Genomic DNA, 24,521 nt, shown 5'->3' with positions numbered 1-24,521 from the left:
AATCACGTCATGGAGTAAACCTATGAACAGTAAACCTTTGGGACCATGAAGACTGGAGGAATCATCATCTGGACGCTTCACTGCTCAGCCATAGTTTTGGTTCTGAAGAAAATCAATTCTTTCCTATTTGTGGAGATCATAAGCGACTTTTTGATGTACTGCCAGTTTCTTAACTGAAGCTTAAACATGAGTGTGTCTCCAGACTGACAGTGTGGTGAACATAAGTCACTGAAATAGAACAGCGGTTCTGAAGTGGTCCATGCAAAAGCACTGTTCAATTAACAGTTATGATAATTATGATTCACTTCAGTTACAGACTGAAGTAAATCTGAGTATGTAAGTCTAAGTTTCTGTGAGCAACTGATTTTATTTCAGTGTAATGGAAATGTACAGAGTGATTCCTTCCCAGATCTCATGGTGCCAAGGTTCACCTAATGATGGTGTTGATGTTAGTCACACAGGTGCAGTACATAACGTATCTACATGTTGATAAGACGTCTCCAATTACTAGCACTTCACTTTCGCTGAAGTCAAAACAATCAACCAAAACGTGTTTTTATTATTATTTTTCCAGTTTTTGTGACATTTTAGTTTGTTAAAGACAAAAAAAAGATGTTTAGGACAAACACGGTAACAGCAGGTGATTGAATGTTTTGACTTCGCTCTTCTTTCTTATATTGTCTATCTTTAATTGCGTTTAATTTCAAGTTAATGAGAACATTCAAAATCAGGTCAGTATTGGAATGAATTATGTGTGCTTTGGTCATGAGGAAGCATCAAGGCTGAGAGCATAAAATTTGAAAAATGTTGTGTTATTTGGTTAAATATCTCTTCGCTGTCACTAAATATTTGGCAACGCTTCAACTACTTAAAAAAAGAGCAATTTTCCTTGAACTATTCACATAAAAAGTCTTAGAAAATATCTGACATCTTCATTTGGTCACTTTTAAAATTGGCAATGTTAGAAACAACTAAATAGACGAGCGTGTTGCAAGGGGTTCAACCTTTGGAGACTTTCAAAATAAAAGACAAGAAAGACTTTCTTGAAAATGGTGAGGAACTCATGAGAATAAAGATTTTTGGCTTGGGTTTGGTTAAAGCACTTTACACACAGGTCACCCTTCACAACAGGCACAATCTAAAACTGGGAGTAAACGTCCATCTGTTTTAAAGTCATTTTGAAAGGAAAAAAATCATGAAAACCAACAAATGTTTAAATCTTTGGGAATCATTCAGCTTGGTTTTCAAAGTATACGTTTTTTTTTTTTTTTGGATAAGCTGACTTGGTGAAACTCAAGCCTTATCCGTGCGTTCAGGCAGTTTCACCCTTAAAACTTCTTTTCTTTTTGCCACCAACTCAGTGTCGCCGAGGTCCTGGGACAACCCATTTGGCTTGTGGAGAGCCAACCAGGCAGGTGGTCCCAGTCAGTTTTTGGCTTTTCCTTGCTATGATATCAAGTCTGTGCGGCACATCCAAGCGTCCTGTCATTCTGAAGTTGGTTTGCCAGAGAACAGCAAAAGGAAAAAATAAATAAATTCTTGACTTTCTGGGTTTTTGTGGCACTCTCCAGATTAACCAGAGTCTGTCCGGAAAGGGAAATCCAGAATTTTGTCTTTGGAGGTGGACGTTGAGGCTCGTCCCTTTTTTGTTAATATCATAAAAGTGTAAAAACTAGACCAACAAAAAAGAAATCCTTCCAAATCAGACAAAGCAAAGCAAGAAAAGAAAGTCGATGTGGCTGGAAGAAGAAGTAGTTAAGGCTCGGGACGACCCCGGGGAAAGTAAGGCTATGGCTTGTGGTAGCAGGACTTTGGGCCAGTGGTGGTTGGTCTCTCCATGGTAGTCATCCGGCAGGACACTCTTTGAACTCATCTGGTTGGCAGCTGGCACGGTACACTGGCATTGGCACTGGTAGAGGCTAGAGGGCATCTCTCAAGGGGACCAAGGTTCATAAAGCCATTATTCTTTTTTTTTTGGTTGAGGTAGGCAAACACAGGGCTAACATTGGCCCAACTATGGCTCAGACATTCTTTTCAGCCCAGCGTAGCTGTTTCATCCTTGGAGTTGTGTAGCATTCTATGTGAGGAAGAGATAAAAGCCTGTTTGAACCATACGTCATCTCGACGCAGACTCTTATCTCTGTAAGGCGTTCACAAAGGCTGCTGCATCTCTTCCCTTTCTTATTGCAGGGGAGTTGAAGGCAAAGTGTTACAGCTAAGAATGAGTTCAAGCTTCATTCTTTTAACACCACAATGCACATTTCCTCACGTCAGCTCATCGCTGGAGGTCTGAGAAATTAAATATTTTGGTTATAGATCAGACTCCAGTTCAAGCATGAGGGTCACGTGAGGCCACTTGTTTCATCTCCACATGCAACGTGCGCATGTGAGCAGGCAATAAAGGCGGTACGCTTTGGTTTGGTCAGGGGTCTATGGGATGGCTTGTTTCAGGACCAGGAAGCCACCTGGTCCATGTGACTATGGCTGACTGTCTCCAATCACGGAGCACCTTCTGTGCTCCGTGATTGGAGAAAGAGTTTCCAGGGGAAGGAGGACTGATGGGGGTTGAACTGATGGTTTGTATACTAGAGACCAGTGTTAGCCAGCGCCCGTACCAGGCAAATCAGACAAGTGCTGCTCGATGACAACCTGGCACTGTCGCTGTTGGCCCTCCGGCTGTGAGTGACAGTCACACCAGGAGACCAGGGGGAAGAAGAGAGAAGAAAAGAGAGAAACCAGAGTCAGGGGTGCAGACATTACACATGTGCACATTAAAAACGTCACTACTGTCAAATAAGTATCAATCGTATCAATCAATAAGTATAATGCTGATTTTAAGGTGCTAAACTTGTTGTTCACAGCACTTCTTGTAGACTTACAGCCAAGATAGTTATTGCAATAACAATGTAGGTATTTTTGTTATTTGCAAAGCCCGCTCACCAAGAGGCACATTAGAAAATGAAATGTGCCATGTGATGCAGTTCTGGCAGTGTAATAGTGTGATCGAGGAGCATTTTGCAGGTCAGTACCTGAGATCCCGGTTCTGCTCTGTGATGGTTCGCTGCATCTTTGTGGATGCCGTTATGTCCTGTGTTTTCTCTGGGCACAGACCAGCTATCCTGAGTCCCTCTGCCGCAAAACAGACTGCAAACACAATTCCACCAGTGAAAACAGAGAAAACTGAAAAAAAGCGTGAAACAACTTAATAAATAAATCATTAGATCATGACGGTTGGTCCAGCTACAGGTTGAATTAGTGACAAAGTCCATCTAACCTCACAGGATAACTCTGGATGTGTTATAAAATGTATATCTATGTAATTACTGGACCCCAGGTGGGACAGTGGCTGGGTGGCTCACCTGCGGCGGTATCCAAACAGCAGGAAAAGAACACAGAAGATGATGCAGGCAGTGCCAATGTGAATGCCAATGACGATGCTGCCGAGGGAGGCCTCTCCATCCCTGCACTGGCACAGGCTCTTCCCCTCTGAAGACACACACACACCACAGCTTCCATCAAATCAAACTGGCACACGGTGAACAGGGATTTTCCATCATCGTGCTGATTTCATCATCTTGAATCAAGGCTGCGCGCTCTTATCACAAGGCACTCTGACGAGCTTTTAGTGCTGTTAAACTGCACCTGTGAGTTTCCTCTTTAAAACCTAACTCCCCTGCAGCATGAGCCAGTTTGTTACAGTATGAATATGAACATTCCACATTTACCTCTGATCTTATTCGATTGAGTTTGTATATAAATTCTATATAAATATATAAATTCTAAATATAATTCTATAATTATAATTATAATTCTTTAATCTATAATAATAATTCCATAATTCTATATAACTTCTAAAAATTATACGTTTAAAATCAAACAGTATGATGAGTGACCTCAACATTGGGCAAAACATATGTCCTTTTAGTGACGTGTTTCATTGTTAACTCTGTACTGCATGACACTTCCTGTACTCACCAGTAGTTGGGTCGCTCGCCCTCTCCTCAACCAATGACACGAGCCTCGTAGAACCGTCGCTCTCCCCATTCCCATTGTAGGCCACCAGTTTGACTTCATACACTGCGCCGGTTTCTGAAATAGAAGGCAGGATACTGAGTCAGTACTGAAGACTTTGAATAAGGCTTTTCGGGGAGATGAAAGGGAACGTTAATCGTTTCATACTCCCTCTAGTTCCCTCTCCAACTCGAGCCATAATGTTACATTTGCAAATTTGCGTGTGGGACAATGAAGGTTTGTCTTATCTTGAAGGAACTGAAGTCAAACACCTCCTAGTATTACTACCAGCGGTCCCATCTACTGTTACACATATTCTCAGTCAAAATTGGGCAAAAGCCAACAGCCAGCAGCCTTCTCAATGGAAGAACACATCCACTCAACAAGAACATGGCCCACGACCCTCGAGGCCACTAAGAGAAAACCAACAACCCTGACACCTCCACAGTGATAGAGGTCCATGTGAAATACCAGTGTGGCTGGATGTGATGGTTTGCCTCATGGGTCCAATGTCTGACTCTACATCTATTTCTATATCCATCTCGTCCTTTTATTGTATTTCCTTTTCACCACAACCGGTCAAAGCTGATGGTCGCCCTCCAGAGTGATCAGTTGCTTTTCTCTTTGATTGTGCAAAGCGCTTGGAGAAGCCTTTGGATGTGATTTAGCGGTTTGCAAATCAAAGTTGATTGACTGATTGATTGCTGTGACAAGGAGTTTCTCTTCAGTTGGAGTCGAGGTCGAGGAACTGCCTATTGATGGGTGGGTTAGGGTGTAAAGTTCATGCCTTCCATGATCTATTCCAACAGAATGAGTGACATCACTTTCACTTTTGTAGGTTTCAGCACCTGGGAAGTGTTGGTCATTATAAGACTGAAATTTATAAGACTCTAAAAGGTTATTGTTATATGAAGTTGATCGAAAAATAAATAGTTTTTAAACATCCCTTCATACGTAGTTCCTAAGAGGTTATACATGGATTTAGAGTTGGGTGTTTTTATAGCCAGGTGGCCATTGACACACAACTTGAAAAACAAGGGGACAGAACTGTACAATATTTGCAGCGTATGCGTACCCAGATCAGCGATGGTGTGAGCATTGACGAGACAAGGCAGCTGGATGGGCCCCTGGAAGAGGGCGTGGGGGACCCTGCGGTAGAACAGTCTGAAGCCCTCAGCCTTGCCGGCTTTACTGGGCAGCTCCCACAGCACCTGCACACTGCTGGAGTTCATCACCTTGGTGAAGAAGGTTGGAGGGGTTGGAGCTGTGTGGACAAAAGAGAAAAAAAGGAGTTTTGAGAGGAAGCCCAGGAAAAACTGAACTAAAAGCAGTTCCTGCAAAACAAGAAGAAGATTTTGACAGTGAAGGATTTGTGCCAGTACCGCCTCCAAGTGTCGTCGCCACCACAGTGTGGGACTGCTGACTTGCTCCCAATGGTGAGTAGGCCTTCAGGTAGAGTGAGTAGGTGGTGGCTGGCTCCAAGTTGGACACATCATGTTGGAATTTTCCTTTGCTGATGGCTTCCTGCAGCTCCAGTGTGTCAGACTCTGAAATACACACCAACGTGAGTTCACAACATTTTTTATGTTTTTAGCAATCATGTATATGTTTGAGTAGGTGGGCCGTCAGGACCAGCAAGACCATCAAGACCTTCTCTGCTGGCCGAAACATACTCAGAAAAGTGGTCTTTTTTCCCATGGATATGATAATAGGGTGAATCTGCATAGTCTGTTTTCTTCATGTCATTATATTCCCTAGGTGGCGCTGCCTCCATTGTTGTATATTAGGATGAAGTTTTTATTCAATCGTGTTTCAGCTAGCCTGTGTTCCCATGTTCTATAAAATCTGCCTGAGGCCTTCAGAACCAACAGTGCAGGCTTCTGTTGGCTGTCAGTGAACGCACCACAGTCAGTTGCAACCCGAGCCAATCAGATCTCGAGTCTGCACGCTAGCCTTACACTGAACTTCACACGTAAGTGTCCTGTGCTTGAATAAGCACTTATGAGAACCTGAAAGACTTAATAAACCCCAGAGATCTGTTAGCTACCACAACGAGAAGGTAAATTGCTGAATCATCTGGAATTTATAGTGTAAATAACATGGTGCATTATTGTTCAACTGTTTTGCTGTTGCATTTTCTCAAAAACAAATGTAAATCAGCTGTTCACCTTTATTTCCTATGAATATTTGGCTTTGTTGTTGTTTCGTTAGTGTCCTATATGAAATGGCAACAGTGCACAGTTTAATATGCAATGTTTGAGCTCACATGACATACATTAGCTAGACTTTTTAAAACTGTGTCCACTAACGTCTTAAAATTGCCATTTATTGTTCACTTTTGACAGTCTTGATGCCATGATGAGGTACATTAATTTTACCTCTGTGAAATGCCAAGGGTGAAAGTTAAAGTCCCAGTGATGGTCTCATCCCAAAGGATGCGATCCGCAATTGACCCATCATTTCCTGAGGGAGCGGTGGGCAGCAGCGGTACTGCGCCCAGGAATCGTTGGCTGATCTAACCCCCCAATTCCAACCCTAAATACTGAGTGCCAAGCAGGGAGGCAAAGGGCCAATTTTTACAGTCTTTGGTTTGAGCCGGCCGGAGATTGAACCCACAACCTACCAGTCTCAGGGCGGACACTCTACTTCGAGACCACTGAGCTGGTTATGACGTATACTGTCATGTTTGTGCGCTCCAACACCCACCTCCGATCTTGCGGATGTGCAGGACGTATCCGATGATGTTCTCGGTGACCTGGGCGGGCGGCTCTCTCCAGGCGATGTGGATGGTGTTAGTGGACATGGCGCTGGCCGTCAGGCCCTCCGGAGCAGCAGGGAGATCCTTGGCCTGAGCCACGGCCAGCCGGGCGCTGGCCTGGTTGGCGCCGGCGCTGTTCTCCGCGATGCACTGATAGATGGCCTCGTCCTCCGAGGTGATCCGAGTCAGAGCCAGAGTGCTGCGGAGGACAAACACAGGAATAGCATCAGTCTTCACAGTTCCTCAGAGACAGAACACCTTCAAACCTTCAACCCCAAACACAGGCAAGGAAGGAGGCCCTACCATGCTATATTATTATTACAAATGAAATCAATACCACTGACACTGCTTTACAGTTAAAATAATAGTAACACTAAAATGAGAAATGATTACAAAGTTTAGTTTTACATTTGTTAAAAAAAACAAAACAAAACAAAAAACAGAACACACAGAAACTAAACTCAAACTCAAATGCAATTTGAAAGGCGGCCACTTGTTTGGGACGAGAATAAAATCCTGATACTTTGAGGGAGTTGAAGATACATGGATTCAAATATACCAAGTGCATGATATTGTCAATTGGCAATGGGAAGCATCTGGGATCATTAAAGTACATCTATCTATCTATCTATCTATCTATCTATCTATCTATCTATCTATCTATCTATCTATCTATAAAGTACAATTTAGTTCCACTATCAACCTTGAGTTTAAAATAAATGGTGAAAAAAATTCTTGTCCTTGAAAAGTGAGATCAAATGCGAAAGATTAGTGCGACCCACCTGTTGTTGTTGGTCAACTTGACGTTGTGCCCAGGCATGAGGACCTTGCCGTTCTTCAACCAGATGAGGTGAGGCTCCGGAACCCCCTGGGCCACGCAAGTGAAGACCGCACTGCCCCCTGCTGGTTTTGACACGGACTGCGGCCATTGCAGAAACTCTGGAGGAGCTGAGGAGGACAGAAAGCAGGATGAGACTCTGCTGCCGTTTTGACAGGTAGACAGACAGATTGACATTTGTATTAAAGTGCAAAAATGTGCATAAAGGTTTGTGAAGGCCCTCAAGCCATCTCTGATCTTCACTCAACCATCAAGATCAACTTGACCAGCACCTTCTTAATCGCATTAATATGATTTTTTAAAACTTACTGAAATTCACTAATGTTGTTGATAATTTTGAGTCATTTTTACTTTTAAAATGTTCATCAAAATGATGACAACGATGAACTTTGATCTATTAGCCAGGCGATTTCTGCCTTGACATATCTGTCGCTTGGGGCTACGGTGTGCAATCTCAAATATTTTTTTCTCTTTGTAAATGTGTGTGCGTGTTATGGATGTTCCTTGAACAGCAGACTGAACACCCACAAAAAGCAACACAGCATTATTATCATTATACCCCATGGCTGCACTTGAACTCACACATGACAAGTGCCAGTCCAGATCCGAGACGCACACACACACACACACACACACACACACACACACACACACACACATGCATATATCTATATGCTGGGATAAAGGCGTGGCCACTCCCACTCGGCCCAGGCTCAGCATCTCGTTGATCTATTGGCCTCAACACCCACTGTGTGTGTGTGTGTGTGACCCTCCAACACCCCATCCCCCTCCCCCACCAACCTCACCCCAACACCCCCACCCCATCCAACCTACCCAACAATGCCCAAAGGGGGGATGTGTGGAGTAAATGACTATTTCCATAAGGGCGCATCCATCACTTTGTGCGACCACTTTGATTAACAATGGCCTTGTGAGCCTGGAGAAAGAGCAAGTCCACGTTTTCAGCCAAAAGATAGAAGACGAGCAGACGGAATCACAGAGACGATGCGCTGAGTTCTGAGCTTCGGGTTTCACTTAAATTTGATCACACTCTGACATAATAACATCACGCCAGCGGGTCTCCAGGCAATGAGTCACAATATGACAGTCGTGCCTGCTTTGGCCAGTTGATCTATCTATCTATCTATCTATCTATCTATGAAGCACATATGTAACACATTTAACATGCTTTAATGATGATGTGAGCAGAAAAGAAGCAAAGTCAGAGTGCTACTCTCTATGGAGGAATGGATTTCATCCATCTGACTTCTCGGCTGTATCTGCTATTCATAATTCCTTTGATAAATAACTATTTTTCCTCCCTGTGTTTCAGTATTGTGGGGGTTCGGGGTAGGTGGGGGTTCGAGGTAGGTGGGGGTGGGGACCCCTCCCCTACATCTGCTGATCCATCCTCTCAATCATTCAGGGGGGAGGGATATGAAGGGGGGTGTCAGGGACCCGCAGCTCACCATTGGGCAGTGGATCTATACTCTCCGTCGATAGGTGACTCCGTTGACCTTGACCTCACTTGTGCCCTTGCTTATTGCGTTGAGCCCCCTTTTGTTTGGAGGGTTTACGTCTGTTTATTGCCTCAACCTGACTGGATTTACATGCCAGGAATGGAATTGGATACGACTGGACCGTTTACACCCATGCTCATGCCATCCATTCTGAACTGTGCTGGGGGACATTCTGTAGCTAGCCATGCAAACCTCTGCTGAAAGGTCCAGTTTGTCAAATTTTAAGGAAGTCTGCTTAATTAGGGGTTTCCTATTTAGTTCACTGGCAGTCGGGCTTCCTTGAAAAAGGTGGTGCAAGTTGGCAGTTAACTAGAGATGCTAATGGAATATAAACCCAGTAGGACTGCGAGCTCTGCAGACTTAGATTAGTGGAGCCCAGAGTTGAAAGTCAACATGGTGAAGCAGCATTGAGCTGCGATGCTGCTCACTAATGGAAGAAGCTGCCAACAGAAGTGAAGTCAGTGTGAATGTGTTTCAATCCAGGTTAAAGACTCTTCTTTTCTCTGATGACTGAATGCTTCTATTCATCTCATTATATTTTATCATCATCTTTTTATTTCTATTCTCCTTCATTACTGCTCATTATACTGCACAGCATGTGTTAATGAACCTCTACTGATTTGATTCTGTCTTTTTTCTCTGCACTTTTGTCTTTGAAGACTCTGTGTTCTTTGTTTTTTGTTCTTTGTTTAAAATGTTGGAACTTTTCATTATGTAAAGCTCATTGAGTTGCCTTGTGTATGAAATGCAGTCTGAAATGCAGAAATTTGTCTTGGTCCCCATCCTTCACAATAGCCGCTCAGCCTTTGTGTGTGTTTCCGCTTGTGTTGCGACACCCTTCCAGCACCAACTCTCCCTCCCTCCCTCCCTCCCTCCTGTCATTAACCCAGAGTCCACACCTCCGCCCCCTCATCCACCCATCTTCCTCATCCGCCCTTCCTCATTCTGATCCCCCCTCGCCCCTCTCCTTGTCGTAACCGTTTCTTACAGATGTATATCCTGGGTCCTTCTGTTGAGGTCAGAGGTCAGGGGGTGTGAGGTTGCAGGTCACTTTACACCCCCACCTCCCCCACCCACCACCTGCCCCTCCCACTTGGCAATGACCGTCCAGCCTTTGTTGTCCCTGTTTCCTCTTCGTCCTCTTTTGTCTCCCCATCCAGACGACGAGCGCAAACCGACTGTGTGAAAGTTTGGACCTCTGCTGACCTTCACTGACCTTGGCCTCACCAACACACACACGGACACACAGCCAGCCTAGCTGAACTTGACTGAAGCCACCAGCATCAAACCCTAAACAATGCGACTCATCGTGGGCTCAGCAAGATTCCACGCTCATGAAAATACTCCACATTTGGAAAACTGAAATTAGATTGTGAATTACTTTTAACCATTTCCAAAATCTGATATGTATGTATGTATGTATGTATGTATGTATGTATGTGATAATTATAACACCAAACAACCTTTTTTATGCCTGTTTTCTGTAACTTTACTTCCTGGCTTTATTTAGACTGTCATTGTTGAGGTGAATATCAAAATCCTCCAACATAATGTTTAATAATATTAACACAGTATTTGAATTTATTTACACATCCAACAAATTATAGAGATTTTGATGTATAACACTGGATATATTAAATACTTTCTATATGTTGTAGTCTAATATTAGTCCATGGAGAGAATATAAATGAACCTCCTTGTGTCCAACTGTTTATCTCATTTTACTCAAAAGAAGACACCACTACAATACCACTACAATACAATGAGAATCGCATTTTCGATTCACATTTGAACTTCATCACCAGCGTGCTCTGAAATCTATGTTGTTGGTGGCCAGATCACCAGATGTCCAAAAACAACTGGAGCTCTTTGTTCTGGGTTAACAGCCCAAAAAGAGCAACTTGATCAATATATTAATGAATATATTAGAGATCAGCCTGGACACCAGGGGGCACTGCCAATCACTGGGAGATAGCGACAGGAGAGAGTATTGATTGATCCAGTCAAGGGAGGAACAGGAGGGATGGATCGACGAAGGCACAACTGAATTATATGAATACACATTAATGTCACTCACATTGACTTGGCTGCTTTAAGCTTTAAAAACTGGGACGGTGCTTCATGTTTAAATATGTTTGTCTCTCAATAAGTTACTTAAACAAAAACCAACTCCCTTGGCTGAAAATGTTGTTTTTTTAAATGTACATGGATATGATGACATCACCATCCAAGATGAGTTTTAGTATAGTATGAAGCAGGCATGGGCAAACTATGCCGTTAAGCTTTTAAAATCCGGTCTGCCGAACTTGAAGAAATTATATTAATAGTCAGTAAGTCATAAAATATCTGTATTTAATCCATTTTTTCAGTGTTTTCAGAGTCATTTCAACAAAGAGCTAAATACCATGGGGCTTCAAAGACACTGATTTGGTTGCAACTTTGCTTTGCTTCATTTTACGTTGACACCAAAACACTCCATCCTTCTTCGTCACCCTCACATTTTCCAAGGTCATTAGGAATATTACACTCTCAGCCTATGTGCTACTGTGCGCTCCCTCCCTCCATCCCTCCATCCTCCCTCCATCAATGAGCTGTTGACACCGTGGAGGCTGAGCTGTTAATTGGCTGAAACTGTGGGGAGGCCAATTATGAAAGAGAGCTGAGAAACAGGAGTAAGCCCCACTGTATTGACATCTACTGTTTGATGGATGACTCCAGAGCAGGACAGAGGCCTCCACACACACACACACACACACACACACACACACACACACACACACACACACACACAGCTGAACAGTGTCAGCGTTTAATTGTTGGGAAGGTAGAGAGGGTCTCGAGATGAGGAGGGGGGGGGGGGGGGGTGGAGGTTCACACCAACAGTGTCACCATACGCTGCTGCTGCTGCAGCCGCCTGCACTCAGCACCACCAACCCCCAGCCAGCCAGCAGCCAGAAGTCAGAGGTCAGAGGTGAGGAGGAGAGGTGCGGCTCTGCTATTGAGCCTTCCCTTTGCCTTCCACTCACCCTGAGGGCTAGTTAATGACCGCACACACACACACACTTGCTGTTTGCTTTGGTTAAAAGGCATTAACCTGGATGTGATACATATGTTACTGGCAAAAGTGGAATATATGACTTTATATGACCTAAATGTGTGTGTATATATATATATATATATATGTATATATATACATATATATATATATATATATACATATATATATATATATATATATATATACACAGTATATGTATATATACTATTTATTATATATATGATATATGACATATGTACACATGTATACACATACACATTTATGTCTTCAACATTTGTAAACCCTTGTTTGAAGAGGGAAAATGTTCTCATTATTTTAACTGTGACTATTACTTTGTTCAAGAAGACTTTGCACAATTTTACCTTGAACCACGAGTCGTCCCAGTGCAGTTCGCCTCATCCTGGTCCCTGGCCTGTTGGCGGCGCACACATACACGCCTGAGTGCTGCAGGGAAACATCTGAGATCATGAGGTTCCCAGTGCCCAGAACCTGGATCCCCTCTACACCAATGGAGCGTCCATCTGAAGGAGAACATCAGAATATAAATCAGAACATGCCACATCAAGTCATCCTCCACCAAACTTCACCATCTCCCCAGGTGCGGTGGTGGTGGTTCCTACCCAGCCTGCTCCAGGACACTATGGGCCTTGGGTTTCCGGTGGCGATGCACTCCAGAATGGCTGTCTGGTGAACATTGATGGTGAGGTTCTGAGGTCCTGACAGGATGACTGGCTCTTTGTAGATCCTGGAGGCTGTGCCTGCAGTCATGACCACAACAGGGATGAACTTTGGTGCCTTCTCAACTGAGCATAAGAAAGATAAACATCCTGCCACTCCACTCTGCAGTTTTGTGTTAACAGTTACTGTTATGAAGGGTCATCAAATTACAGTGGTGGGTCGTCAGGGCCAGCAAGTCCTTCTTTATTGGCACAAACATACTTACATTTTCCCATAAATATGATAATAAAGGTATTCTCCATAGCCTGTTCTTGTCATAGAACTTAGGGGGGTCTCATCACTGTCATCACTGAAGGCCTCGGCAAGAAGAGCATAGCCCGCCACTGATGTCTAAACTGGTAAATGTTACCAGGATTCCACAATAGTTTACGTATTTTTTCACAGCAAAATGCTGTCCGGAGAATTTATTGTGAAATCACTATTTTACTGTATTATTACATGCATGTATTACTGTGTATTATTGTTACATATTTACTGTGTGACCCTGCGCTCGGGAAGAAGCGGGTATGGAAAATGGATGGATGTGTGGATGGAAATTGTATTAAGATTTCTTTTGAGAACGCTATGTAAACCCACTTCTATATTAACACAATAGATTAGTGTAAAAAGTGCAAGTAAACAGGCAATTACTGTAATTTTACAGTTAAGTACTGCAAATAACAACTGCTACAATACTGCTACATTAAACGTGAAAGCTGTTAAATTGCAGTACATAGTTTTACTACAATTATACTGTGAAATATTTACAGTAAAATGACTGTGGAAGTAATGCAACTAGTAACCAGTGATTCACAGGGCAGTAATTTAACAAATACAAGTTTCCCCCTTTCATCTGTAAAATGAACTGGTAACCTAAAACAAATGCATGAGTCCAGCAATGGCCCTCAAAAAAACAATAAATCAAACAGCTAAATCAAAGACATCAACTGTAAAGTTGAAACAATACCAAGGACAGAAACATTAATTCAATAACGAATTGATTATTTTCTCGCTCGCCTTCTTTTTTTGGAATCTTTGTGGAATGTGTGTCCACGTACCTGTGATGTTGAGAGTGGCCTCATTGCTGTAGCGTGTGTTTGCAATGTTGCTGGCGACGCAACGGAAGACTCCTCTATCCACCTGCTTCACACCTGTCACCTGCAGAATGCCCTTTGGCAGCAGAGTGTATCTGCACAACAGAGGGAGCAAATATTCCAGTCAAACGTTGTGTAATTTCTCAGTCAAGGCCAGCCTGGTCGCACTGCGCAGCTGGTCTATCACCTGTTGTCCGTGGTGTTGAGCAACATGCGGTTCTTCTCCCAGGTGATGTTGGCCTCAGGAACTCCGTTGATCTCACACTGGAAGCGAGCGACGCCACCCTCCTCCACTGACATGGACGCTGGGTGGGTGTGGAACTTTGGAAGAGCTGGGAAACAAATCAACCACTTACATTCATGGCCAGATAAAAAGAACAATATTGTGTATATACACTAGCAGTCCGAAGTTTGGACACACCTGTTTGTTCTTTGACTGCTTTCTACACTGATGATACACACTGAAGACATCATATATATGACCAAGATATGTCGATTAATGTGGCAAAAGAAAATTAATGTTAAATACCTAAACATGTTATGTTATATATATTTTATATGAAGGGTGATAGATCATCTGAAATATGAAACTTCTTTGAGTTTTTTCACACTTTTTTTGTTGAATCCATGTTCCATATGTGTTCATTCATAGTTTTGATGCCTTGAGTGACAATCTACAATGTCAATAGTCATGAAAATGAAAGAAAAACCATTCAATCAGAAGTATGTGTCCAAACTAAAGACTGGTAGTGTATATAACATATATTATATTATTGATAAAGAAATATTAGCTGATTCCCAAAGGAGGAAAGCAACATAGCATTTTTCATTTCATTCTAAACCTGTCTTTGCTGTTTGGTATTTGTCTTCACATATTTTCCCATCAGATTTTCTCTCGCTGCCATGAGTTGGTTTACAGTGACTCACAAATGGAAAAAAAAAACAAATCAAAAAGTGCATCAGTGTGAGGGAAGGTTACAGGACACCTCTGTTGGCGCTGAATGTTGTGTCGACCTGGGTAGAGACACGTGGTGGAGTTTTGGACTGAATTAAAGTATTTCACGCTGTGCAATGTTCTCTCCCTCTCCCTCTCCCTCTCCCTCTGTCTCTGTCTCTCTCTGTCTCTCTCTGTCTCTCTCTCTCTCCCCTGCGAAGGAAAGCAAATCCCCGTGGAAACTGGCTGGACTGTAGTAAGACCTCCTCAACTCCATAACTCTCCAGGATTACCCATAAACCTCAGTTTTAATGGGCTGGGGGTACGTGTGAGAGGGGTTACATTCATGTACAGTAACTAACTAGCAGTGTAATTTATAGATGTTACATAAAATGGTTGTGTCTGAGACTGGCTGGGAAGCGATAAAAGGATGAAAAAGTTGGGGGCCTGGTCCTGCCAAGTATGATTCCCACGGTGAAATATCAGGTGGAACAAAGTGACTGGAATGTTTTTCCACACAACCTGCTGGAGCTGTTGCTGGGAATCCCTCTACTGCCGGTGCATATTTACTGCAGCTGGATAAAATAGTGGGTGTGGATATTGAAATGTCTGGAGAGGATGTCACATATATTCCAACTGATTTAGCACAGTGTGTTAAATTGTCATTTCCTTTGTCGTCTTCCACCTGAGAGACTTTTTAAATGGTGCTGTTGTTGTCCAGGTTCTTATTGGGTTTTGAATTGGAATGAAATTCAAAACAGAGCCTTTTATTTGTTTCGTCTTTTTTCTTAATCAAAGGAATCAATTGTCAGTAAATCATCATGCAATCATTTTAGTTCATAGGTGTCAAACTCTGGCCCGCGGGCAAAATTTGGCCCGCAGTGTCACTGCTATTATACAGCACATGCAGCGCTAAGACTACAAATCCCAGAATGCTCTGCTGGTATTTTGGCACGTCAATCAAGACAGGACTATCATCAAAGGATATTATTATTATTATTATTATTATGAATTCATTGGTTTATTGCTGATGTTTTATTTTTAAATGTATTATCAGCCGGGGAAAAAATGTTACTGCTGAAATTTAAATCAGAAGGCTGCAAATAAAAAAGAGGCACATGATTTTTATTTACATTTGATTTATTTTGATGAGTTTTTAAAAATTTGAAATTCCATTTTGCATGTGTGCAATATGAAGTTATCTATTGTATAGTATTAAGCTTTGCTTCTTCCATTATCAAGATCAAGTGTTCTATCTGGAGGAAGATTTTTTCAATAAATATCAGTATTGGCCTGAGACTTTGTCCAAGTTGTAATTTTGGCCCCACTGAGTGTTAAAGTTTGGCTCTTTGAAAAAACAAACATCTTTGGCTGACATTGAGTTGCCTTCTCCAATACTCACATGCCAGCAGGACTTTGGCCTTGCGGCTGACCAGCAAGCCGTAGCGGTTCTGGGCGGTGCAGTCGTACTCGCCCATGTCGCCTTCGCTCCCCTCTTTGCGTTTCTGGAAGCTGCGGATGAGCAACGTGCCGTTGGAGAGCACCTGGACCCGGGCGCTGGTGGGCACGGGCACGCTGTTCTTACGCCAGGTGATCATGATGGGCTCGTCGCCTTGGACCCTGCAGTCCAGCATCAGGGGACGCTCACGGACTGCAATCACATCGCTGGGCTCCAGGAGGAAGGAGAGCTCTGACGCCAGGCAGCTACCTGGAGAAGAGAAGAACAGGAAGAGCAGGTTAGAGGTCAGAGATGTGACACTCTGGGCCAATCACATGGCTCTTTCTCAGGGTCAACATGGTTGCTATCTCTATCACTCTGTTGGGATACAAAACAAAGCTTGTTTCAAGTTCTTGGTACTCAAATGAAGTAAGTCACTCACAAATGAGTCGTTAAATGTTTTCGCTAGACTTAACTCTCAGTCATCATAAAATTCTGTCTTTACTACACGTTCACAATTATGTATTTACTGCACAAGTTCAGCTGAACCTGTTTCAGTGTTTGCCGAGCAAAAATCAAATTGCATTAATTTAGTCTAATCTATCATTGTGCGGCTGAAAAAACAGAAATAGTTATCAAAATTGGTGCAAATATCCAGTAAAAGAAGGAGAAAAAACAAGTTCACCAAAATTCAAACACAGCAAGCTAATAAGGTAGAAGAATCACGTTGAGGCAACTGGACTGGTTCTTGCCATCTTGAAGATGTTTCACCTTTTATCCCCCCCAAAAAAGGCTTCTTTATTTCAACAAGCCAAGTTTCTGAAAACCTAACTGAAGTTATTACATTCACATTTAGTAGCCTAGAAAACTTATTAGTAGCATAAACGACTCTGAAACTTTAACTCAACTTTAGTTCAACCCACGGAAATGGTTCGAGTGACAATGGCACACATCTTTGTAAAGATAACACACAACCCATCAAACGCAGCAAAAAATATTCCATTTGATTGACGGTGCATTGTTTTTTTTTTTACAGCCTGTAACACTTTGACTGAATCGGAGCCACAATGAGGGTGTGAATGGCAGCGAGCTACCCAGCCAGAGAGGGCGACCAACAAAGGGCCGAGGTGGTTGACACTGGAAAACACTGGAGGGGTTGCAGGGGTCAACTGAGGAGTTTCTCAATTCAATCAGTCCAAACTGTGACAATGGTGTTGTGACTCTGCTGATTTGCATGCAGCCAAAGGCAAACTCACTAAGAGAAAAACCCCGTCAGACTGGGCGCAGCGAAGAGGGCGCCATCTGCCCCTTCTTATGCATTCTTTCCATCCCTCCTCCTCCTCCATCCATTCAGAGCCTCGGCCGAGGTGACTTTCCCATGCCACCGGAGCTCCGGGCCTCGTCCCGGTCCTGGTGGCCCCCCCCCCAACTCTGCCGTGACCTTGGTGACACTCTCTGTCTCGCCTGCTCCTTGTTTGCTTGCTAATGTCCTCGTATCCAAATGAGCCTTGAACTCTGGGACCAGAGCAGCAGCTCTTTCAGGCCCAGCTGTGAGGCACGACACAATGCGCAGATGCACTTGAACGTGCGCAACAATGCCTTATCAATGCCATGGCGCCGACCAGAGCCTTGCATCTGTTCTTAATGCGCCGCTGCCTTCCCACTCGTGGCCCAGCTGCCGCCAGCAGCCAGCACATCATCCAGTCCCAGTGTCCCACACAGTGGCGCTCGGGTCTGAACTTGACTTTGGCAATGGTCAGGTGTCTCTGTACCAAATGTTTTGGTGAGCCACCTCATAGGAGGAAACGATCTATCATGGGATACGTAGAAAACATGTTGTTTTAACGTCAATGGAAAATGAAGCAATGCAAAGTTGCAACAAATCAGTGTCTTTGAAGCCCCATTGTGTTTAGCTCTTTATTGAAACGACTCTGAAAACCCAGGACATGGAGGAAACACAGCTGTTTGATGACTGACCGACTATTAATATAATTTCTTCAAGTTCGGAAGGTCGGATGAAAAATCTCAACAGGCTGCATATGGTCCTTGGGCCGTAGTTTGCCCATGCCTGGTCTATACTCAGAACGATGGCAACAATCAATGGTTATATCAGTGGATATGGGAGTTTTGAAACAAAAGTCTTGATCCTTGCACTTTTATTTGTTGCACCAAATACCATTCTGAAATCAAATCAACTAAATCAATGCAATGATCGTTAATGGTCTAGGGAAGGCATGGGCAAACTACGGCCCGTTGAGCTTTTTAATCTGTGCCTCCGAACTTGAAGAGATTATATTAATAGTCAGTCAGTCATCAAACAGCTGTATTTCCTCCATGTTTCCAGTGTTTTCAGAGTCATTTCAATAAAGAGCTAAACACAGTGGGGCTTCAAAGACACTGATTTGGTTGCAACTTTGCTTTGCTTCATTTTCCATTGACATTAAAGCAACATGTTTTCTAAATATCCAATGACAGATTGTTTCCTCCAAGCCAAATAATACACAAGGGAACTTTACAATATTGTTGCGTTAAGTTGCCTATTAGAACGCTGATTGTTTCCTGCTCATTGGGATGGATGGATGGATTTGGCTGGTGCCTATCAGGCCTTGTTGAAAATGGACAGTCCTTGTTGATGATTTTATAGTCAGCGAGTAAAGTGTCAAAGCAGTAGCGTAATTAGATATGAATAGATAAGACGCTTCATAGCAACATACAGAAAATACATCAAAAGTGATGCATTTCCTCAGTCAGTCTGACTGGTGTGTCAGGTGAAGTAAAATGAGCACCTGGCCTGCAGTGAATGCAGGCAGCAGAGGGGCTGATGGTGCAGCAGTCAGTGGTGTCTGGATGGGCTGATAGGCTCTGATAGAGGCCTGCAACCCCCCTGTCCTGCACACCCCTCAGGGCTGCTAATGAAATTCAGGGCTCCCGAGGGGGAAGCAGCATTTCTTGCTGTGGCCACGGTGATTGAACCAATGATGTGGCAACCACTGAGGCTTATTACACTCAGAGTTGATATCTGCTGAAACATAGCAAATAAATGTGTTTGGTGGGACAGCAAAGAAGTAATGTTGAGTCAGGACATGAACAAAGCCACGTCATGCATCAGAGCTTCTCATCGTTTTGCAGTTTGAGATTTAATATCTCAATGGAAAGCACAAAATAAGCAAAGTTGACACGTTAACACATTCTACTAAAAGTGAAACCTTTTTCTCATTTGAGAGGATGCTTGGTACAGTGAAAGATAGAATGTAGTTTTTACACCCACTTTTCTAATGATACTACACAGAGGACTGAAACTACATGTAAGTTGCCCAAATGTTGAAAGTCACAAGAGAACAAATGAGTGCGTTGTTGGACTGCAATGATTGGGTGGAATACTTGGGAACCTTGATAACAATCTTGGAACAGAGCACAATAAAATGTTGTGTTTTTTTTTTTACTTTTAACTATATAACGACGAAGTGAAATCAAAAATAACCACACGCTGCGATGAAACTCTCAGAAACAGCTCCTGGGAAGAAGAGCTCATATGTGCCCCTAAACTGCAGCCGCAGCAGGCGTGATGAAGTGCATAGCATTAACGCTCGAAACATTTCCAATATAGGGACGGCCATAATGAGATTTTCTGAGGCGGGGGTGGGGGGAGGTGCTCAACCCCCCCACACCCGGCGCTGGTGACCCCAAGCCCCTCCAGGGTCATGGGAGAGTCAGAGGTAAGGAGGATAGATGTGCAGATGAGGTTGGGGGGGCTGGGTGGAGTGTGTGTGTGTGTGTGTGTGGGTTGGGGGGGGGGGGTGCCATTGTTTAGCAAAGATGCTGCCCATGAACTTCACCACTTTTGGTAGAAGTAAAATAAAAAGGGAGTGAAGAAGAAGAAACGAAGGGCAACTGCATGTCCTTTACCTATGATTGACCAGTGCAGTGATAATGGAACATTCTTTATTTGACCTCCAATGGGTCTGATGGTTGTTGTTTTTTTATCATGGAAAGTAATAATGAAGAGCTTTTACTGCAACGTCATTGCAGCTGTTTCTTATCTGATTTGACTATCAGCGAATCCAAAACACCCTCAGAGATGCTGGACGCTACATAGTTTGTGTTTTTCCCACTGAGAAGCTCTCTCAGGACTGAACAGTGAGCAGTTGGAGGTGCGGCCTTGGAAGACTGAAGTATTTGGTGAAGAAAGAGAGCCATCGCCCCCTGGGTTTCCTGCTTCATCCTCCTAATGGGAGTCAAACCCGCAGCCTCTCGGCGACAGCTTGCTGCTGCTGCTGCTGCTGCTGCTGCTTCTGCTGCTGCCTTCAGCCACACACAACTTTGGTTGACGTCACCAATTGTTCTCCGATGTCTTTAGTTCAATGGAGCTCATTGTTAGGTGCCATGGCCAAGATCATTGGCGTCTTTGAGAGAGTCTGATCTGGTCATAACTAGGAGACATTTTAGAACTATTAGAACTAAAGGCTTTAAAAAAAAAAAGTAGTTGTGATGCAACACATGGACTTGGGACTGACAGAATTTAATTACATGGTGCAAAAATCAGAATGCACATTCTGTCCCTCTATGCTTAATAATAACTGTAAACTTTAACATTATTAGATGAATGAAGAAAATGATACTTATATCAGTTTAAACCTGTAATAACTGATAATATAAGGACACTGCAAACTCATCTGCCACACATTGATTTTCTTAATTCCCTGCACCTCTACTGCTTCTGTCATGTGATGCAGCAGACTGAGTAAGGCTCTTTAATTTGGTAGGGGGCGCCCTAGCATGACCTATTGATAACTGATCCATACACAAACTGATATTGGCCCCAAGGGTCCAGAAGTCCCATCTGCATTTAGGGGCCAGTGTTCCAGAGTCTGGTGCTGATTTAAAGGCCTGACCCAATTCAACATCCGCAACAGCCAGGTAGATCAATAATCAATAAGCTCTGATGAGATGGAGAAGGGGCCTCGTTGTTTGGGAGTTTTAATCAGCTGGGGCTCTCACCTCTCAAATGTGTTCACCACCTTCGCTACCTCTTTTTCTGGGGCAAATGGCAGAAACCAAAAATACCAATGAGCATAAAGCCATTAGGAGAGGTGGTTGATGACCAATATTGCAGACAGAAACCAAATCTGTAAAACCATCAAGGAAATTAAATGTGCTGATGATGTTGCAAAACTGACCACCAGCTGGTTGAGGAAAGAAACAAGCGAGCAATTGGCAGAAACTGACACTGACTTGATGATAGGAGTGAGTTTATTCTAATAGAAGTCTAGCTTGGATCAGGCAGTGGTTCCACCCGAGGGAGGTCTGCTAGCCAATGTGGACAAGTCCAAAGATACAGCAGCTACAACACCACAGGTAGATATACACATCTCATTAATAGATGGTCATCGATGGTCATTGTTTTAAGAGAACGTACACAACTGTGTCAGAATAAATAGGCTTAATGATCACATGGGAAATGTTTGTATGATGAGGAATATGCTAAAGTATATTATGTGTTGTATGGAGCTGAATCCCTGTCTTCAGATGAACCTTTCTGCTTTCTGTTCACCCAAAGTCGCTCAAAAACCACCTTAAAACTAAAATGCCCCTAGTGGCCAATAGGAAGGTCGTAGAGACATACGACAAAAACCCACAAGTTCCTGCCTTCAAGACCAACATTTAATACGATTTGAATTTTCTGGATTCGACAGGAAGTGAGATATTTCCACTTGATTGAAACCGGCCGCCTTACAACTCCAGAACTCCTCAACTACAGATGTTGGTGGCTTGATAATTTAGTAGCTGCTCAAAATAAAACATCCTTACAGTGTTTCTTTTAAGGTCCTTTACATTTGAGTAAACAAATGGGTGACATGCCAACCAACATAAAGTGCACTATTTTCCCTGAGGAGGGGGAGCCTCTACGACAAACTGCTTCATTTAAATTGACTTCATGCTTTTCCTACGACGTTTGTCACCAGATGTTTCAGACACTTCAGCAGTCAGCGATGGATGAAGATGTCCAGCAGCATCATCACTGCCATTAATAAATGTACCTTCACAATCCTGTTAGCATTAGCGCTAGTTCTCCACACATTGAGATGTTCTCCTCCTTGGGGGATGGCGGACCACCACAGGCTCTTTGTTGCCCCCCACTGTGGCTTAAAGTGAGGGGTGTGAGAAGGTTGGGTGTGGGGCGGGTGTCAGGGACACGGTCATGGGCAGCTGCAGGGGGGGGGGCATTGGGGGGGGGGGGATTACCTCCTAACACATCTCCTTAATAAGGTCTCAATCTGAGCGCAGAGGCAGCACTGTGTTATGGAGATGAGGGTGTGAGGGTCACGTCACCCAATTGTGCCCTGCACTTGGAGCTGCAGGCCATTGTGTTTGCTAACACCCCCCCCCCCACACACACACACACACACACACACACAGGCTGCTGGGCTGACCGACCGGGGGACCTAGTGACCGAGAACCCCACCCCCCCCTCCTTCTCCTCCTAAAGTCAGAGGTCACTGACTCTAACCCCTGCACTCTGTGGTCTGAGCCTCCCTCCCACACCGTCTGCACCACTGCCATTCTCATGCTAATTCTCTCCCTCATTCACATATATATATATATTTCTTTTTAGAAAAATAATTAAGTTTGTGTGTTGTTTTTGAAGATGTCAATATTGTGCATGAAACACAAACAAACCAACAAACAAATACTCCGATTGGACCAATTAAGATGACCACTAGAATAAGTTTAGACATAAGAATGCAAATCATGCACATTTTCAAAAATAAACACAACCTATTTTAAATCCACAGAGAAGCTTTTGTAGGATTTAAAAATGTACCTGTGTTAATGAACTAAAAAAAAGTTGAGCTGAGGACCTTCGATTTGCCTGTTTAACATATGCTGTAATTGACTGAGTTAATTTATTTCAAATCTGTGTTTATTCATTGATTGAATAAACAGTGACGTTCACACCAGGTGCTACCACCCTATTGGCAATTCTACATTTAATTCATGCCTTCTTTTACTGTTTTGGTGTGGAGGAGTATGGAAGAGTATGGGATCTCAAGAGGAAGGCTCATCAGTTTGCACTGTGCACTCTGAGGTTCTTCACTGTTTTCAAGAGAACAGCTGCACTCCCCACTTGTACTCCCCATTCTGCAAAATTTACGATAGATTTTGATCGCATTTGTGAGAAGAAACAGTGAAAATCAAGTCACATATGTTTTGATAAAAGCTTTCAGTGCTCTCAGCTCAACACAACCTGGCATTCAGTTCTTCACGTGCAACATTAAAAACAAGGACTGGGAAAGATCCCGTTTCCTCTCGTCACCATCATCTTTTTCAAGGTACACAAACACTGATCAACATTAGTGGCGCATGAGCTTACTCATGGGAACCCGTCAGTGTCATTCACGTTCATTCATGAAAATGTCTGTGATAACAACTGAGCATGTCAGAGCTCACAGAAATAGTTAATTCTCCACGTACTTCACATGCTTTACTCATAAAAAGTCAATGTAAAAGCAACACAGAATTGCTCCGGTGCAAAGCAGCTGGAACCCTTGCTGAGCCTTGCCAAGGGTTACCTCAGGTTGTATCCTGCATTTGTCAAGTTGCCTCACTAAAGTGCCAGTAAGAGTCTACTCACTTAAACAGAAGAAAGCAGCCAGGCAGCTCAGTAGCACTCTCGCTTTCATTTTGGTTTCTTCACGTCGGCTTCTTCCAAGTCAAAGCTTCTGACCATTAAAGCTCTCCAAGACAAATACAAAATAATAAAAGGTAATCCAAAAAAATCAAAAGGTATATCTTCTGAATCCTCCCAGAATGAATCTTCTTTGGTGATAAAGCTAAAAGCGTTATTTTATTTTCTTCCTCTTAGTTAAAGCATGTCTGTGGTTGGTTCTCCCTGGTCCAGCGACTGGTCCAGCGACTAGTCCACCTTTCTGCTGGTCAGCTTCTGGTCGTGTCCAAAGCTACTCTGAGACCAGTGCGTGGATGACACCTCGGCTCGGACGCCACTCATTAGCTATTCAGCCTCATTGTTGTCAGTGAATGGACGTTGATGAAGTGGCTCCTGCTGGCCAGTGCAGGTTGCTGTCACGCCGACCAATGGCAGCGGCCGCTCGGCCCCCACATGCCTGAATGATATTCATTTAAACAGAAGGCTG

General features: G+C 43.4%; 1 protein-coding gene across 1 annotated transcript; it reads right to left on the bottom strand.

Annotated features, from left to right (window-relative positions):
* Positions 1–1,735: 1,735 nt before the first annotated feature.
* On the bottom strand, positions 1,736–24,358 carry LOC142877266 (immunoglobulin superfamily DCC subclass member 3). The gene is made up of 14 exons (XM_076011737.1): positions 24,002–24,358; positions 16,333–16,638; positions 14,184–14,328; positions 13,961–14,091; positions 12,806–12,943; positions 12,548–12,706; positions 7,552–7,717; positions 6,718–6,968; positions 5,394–5,558; positions 5,087–5,275; positions 3,976–4,089; positions 3,360–3,486; positions 3,030–3,144; positions 1,736–2,676 (listed from the first exon to the last, which is right to left on the bottom strand). Exons 1-14 carry the CDS (start codon positions 24,048–24,050, stop codon positions 2,599–2,601), a joined length of 2,133 nt encoding a protein of 710 aa, XP_075867852.1. The 5' UTR covers positions 24,051–24,358; the 3' UTR covers positions 1,736–2,598.
* Positions 24,359–24,521: the final 163 nt, after the last annotated feature.

The sequence above is a fragment of the Nelusetta ayraudi genome, unplaced genomic scaffold (genome assembly GCF_046127955.1).
Source record: "Nelusetta ayraudi isolate G7.1 ecotype Tasmania unplaced genomic scaffold, CSIRO-AGI_Nayr_v1 ptg000135l, whole genome shotgun sequence".
NCBI lineage: Eukaryota > Metazoa > Chordata > Actinopteri > Tetraodontiformes > Monacanthidae > Nelusetta > Nelusetta ayraudi.
This window is presented reverse-complemented; position numbering and strand designations above follow the sequence as displayed.

Excerpts from the sequence above, each read along its gene's own strand:
- LOC142877266 (XM_076011737.1), bottom strand. The coding sequence starts at position 24,050 with ATGAAAGCGAGAGTGCTACTGAGCTGCCTGGCTGCTTTCTTCTGTTTA. Across the intron at positions 7,718-12,547 it reads GGGACGACTCGTGGTTCAAG|CTCCTCCAGAGTTTCTGCAA; the intron begins GTAAAATTGTGC and ends TGTCCTCCTCAG. Across the intron at positions 3,145-3,359 it reads CTGTTTGGATACCGCCGCAG|TCTGTTTTGCGGCAGAGGGA; the intron begins GTGAGCCACCCA and ends TTGTGTTTGCAG.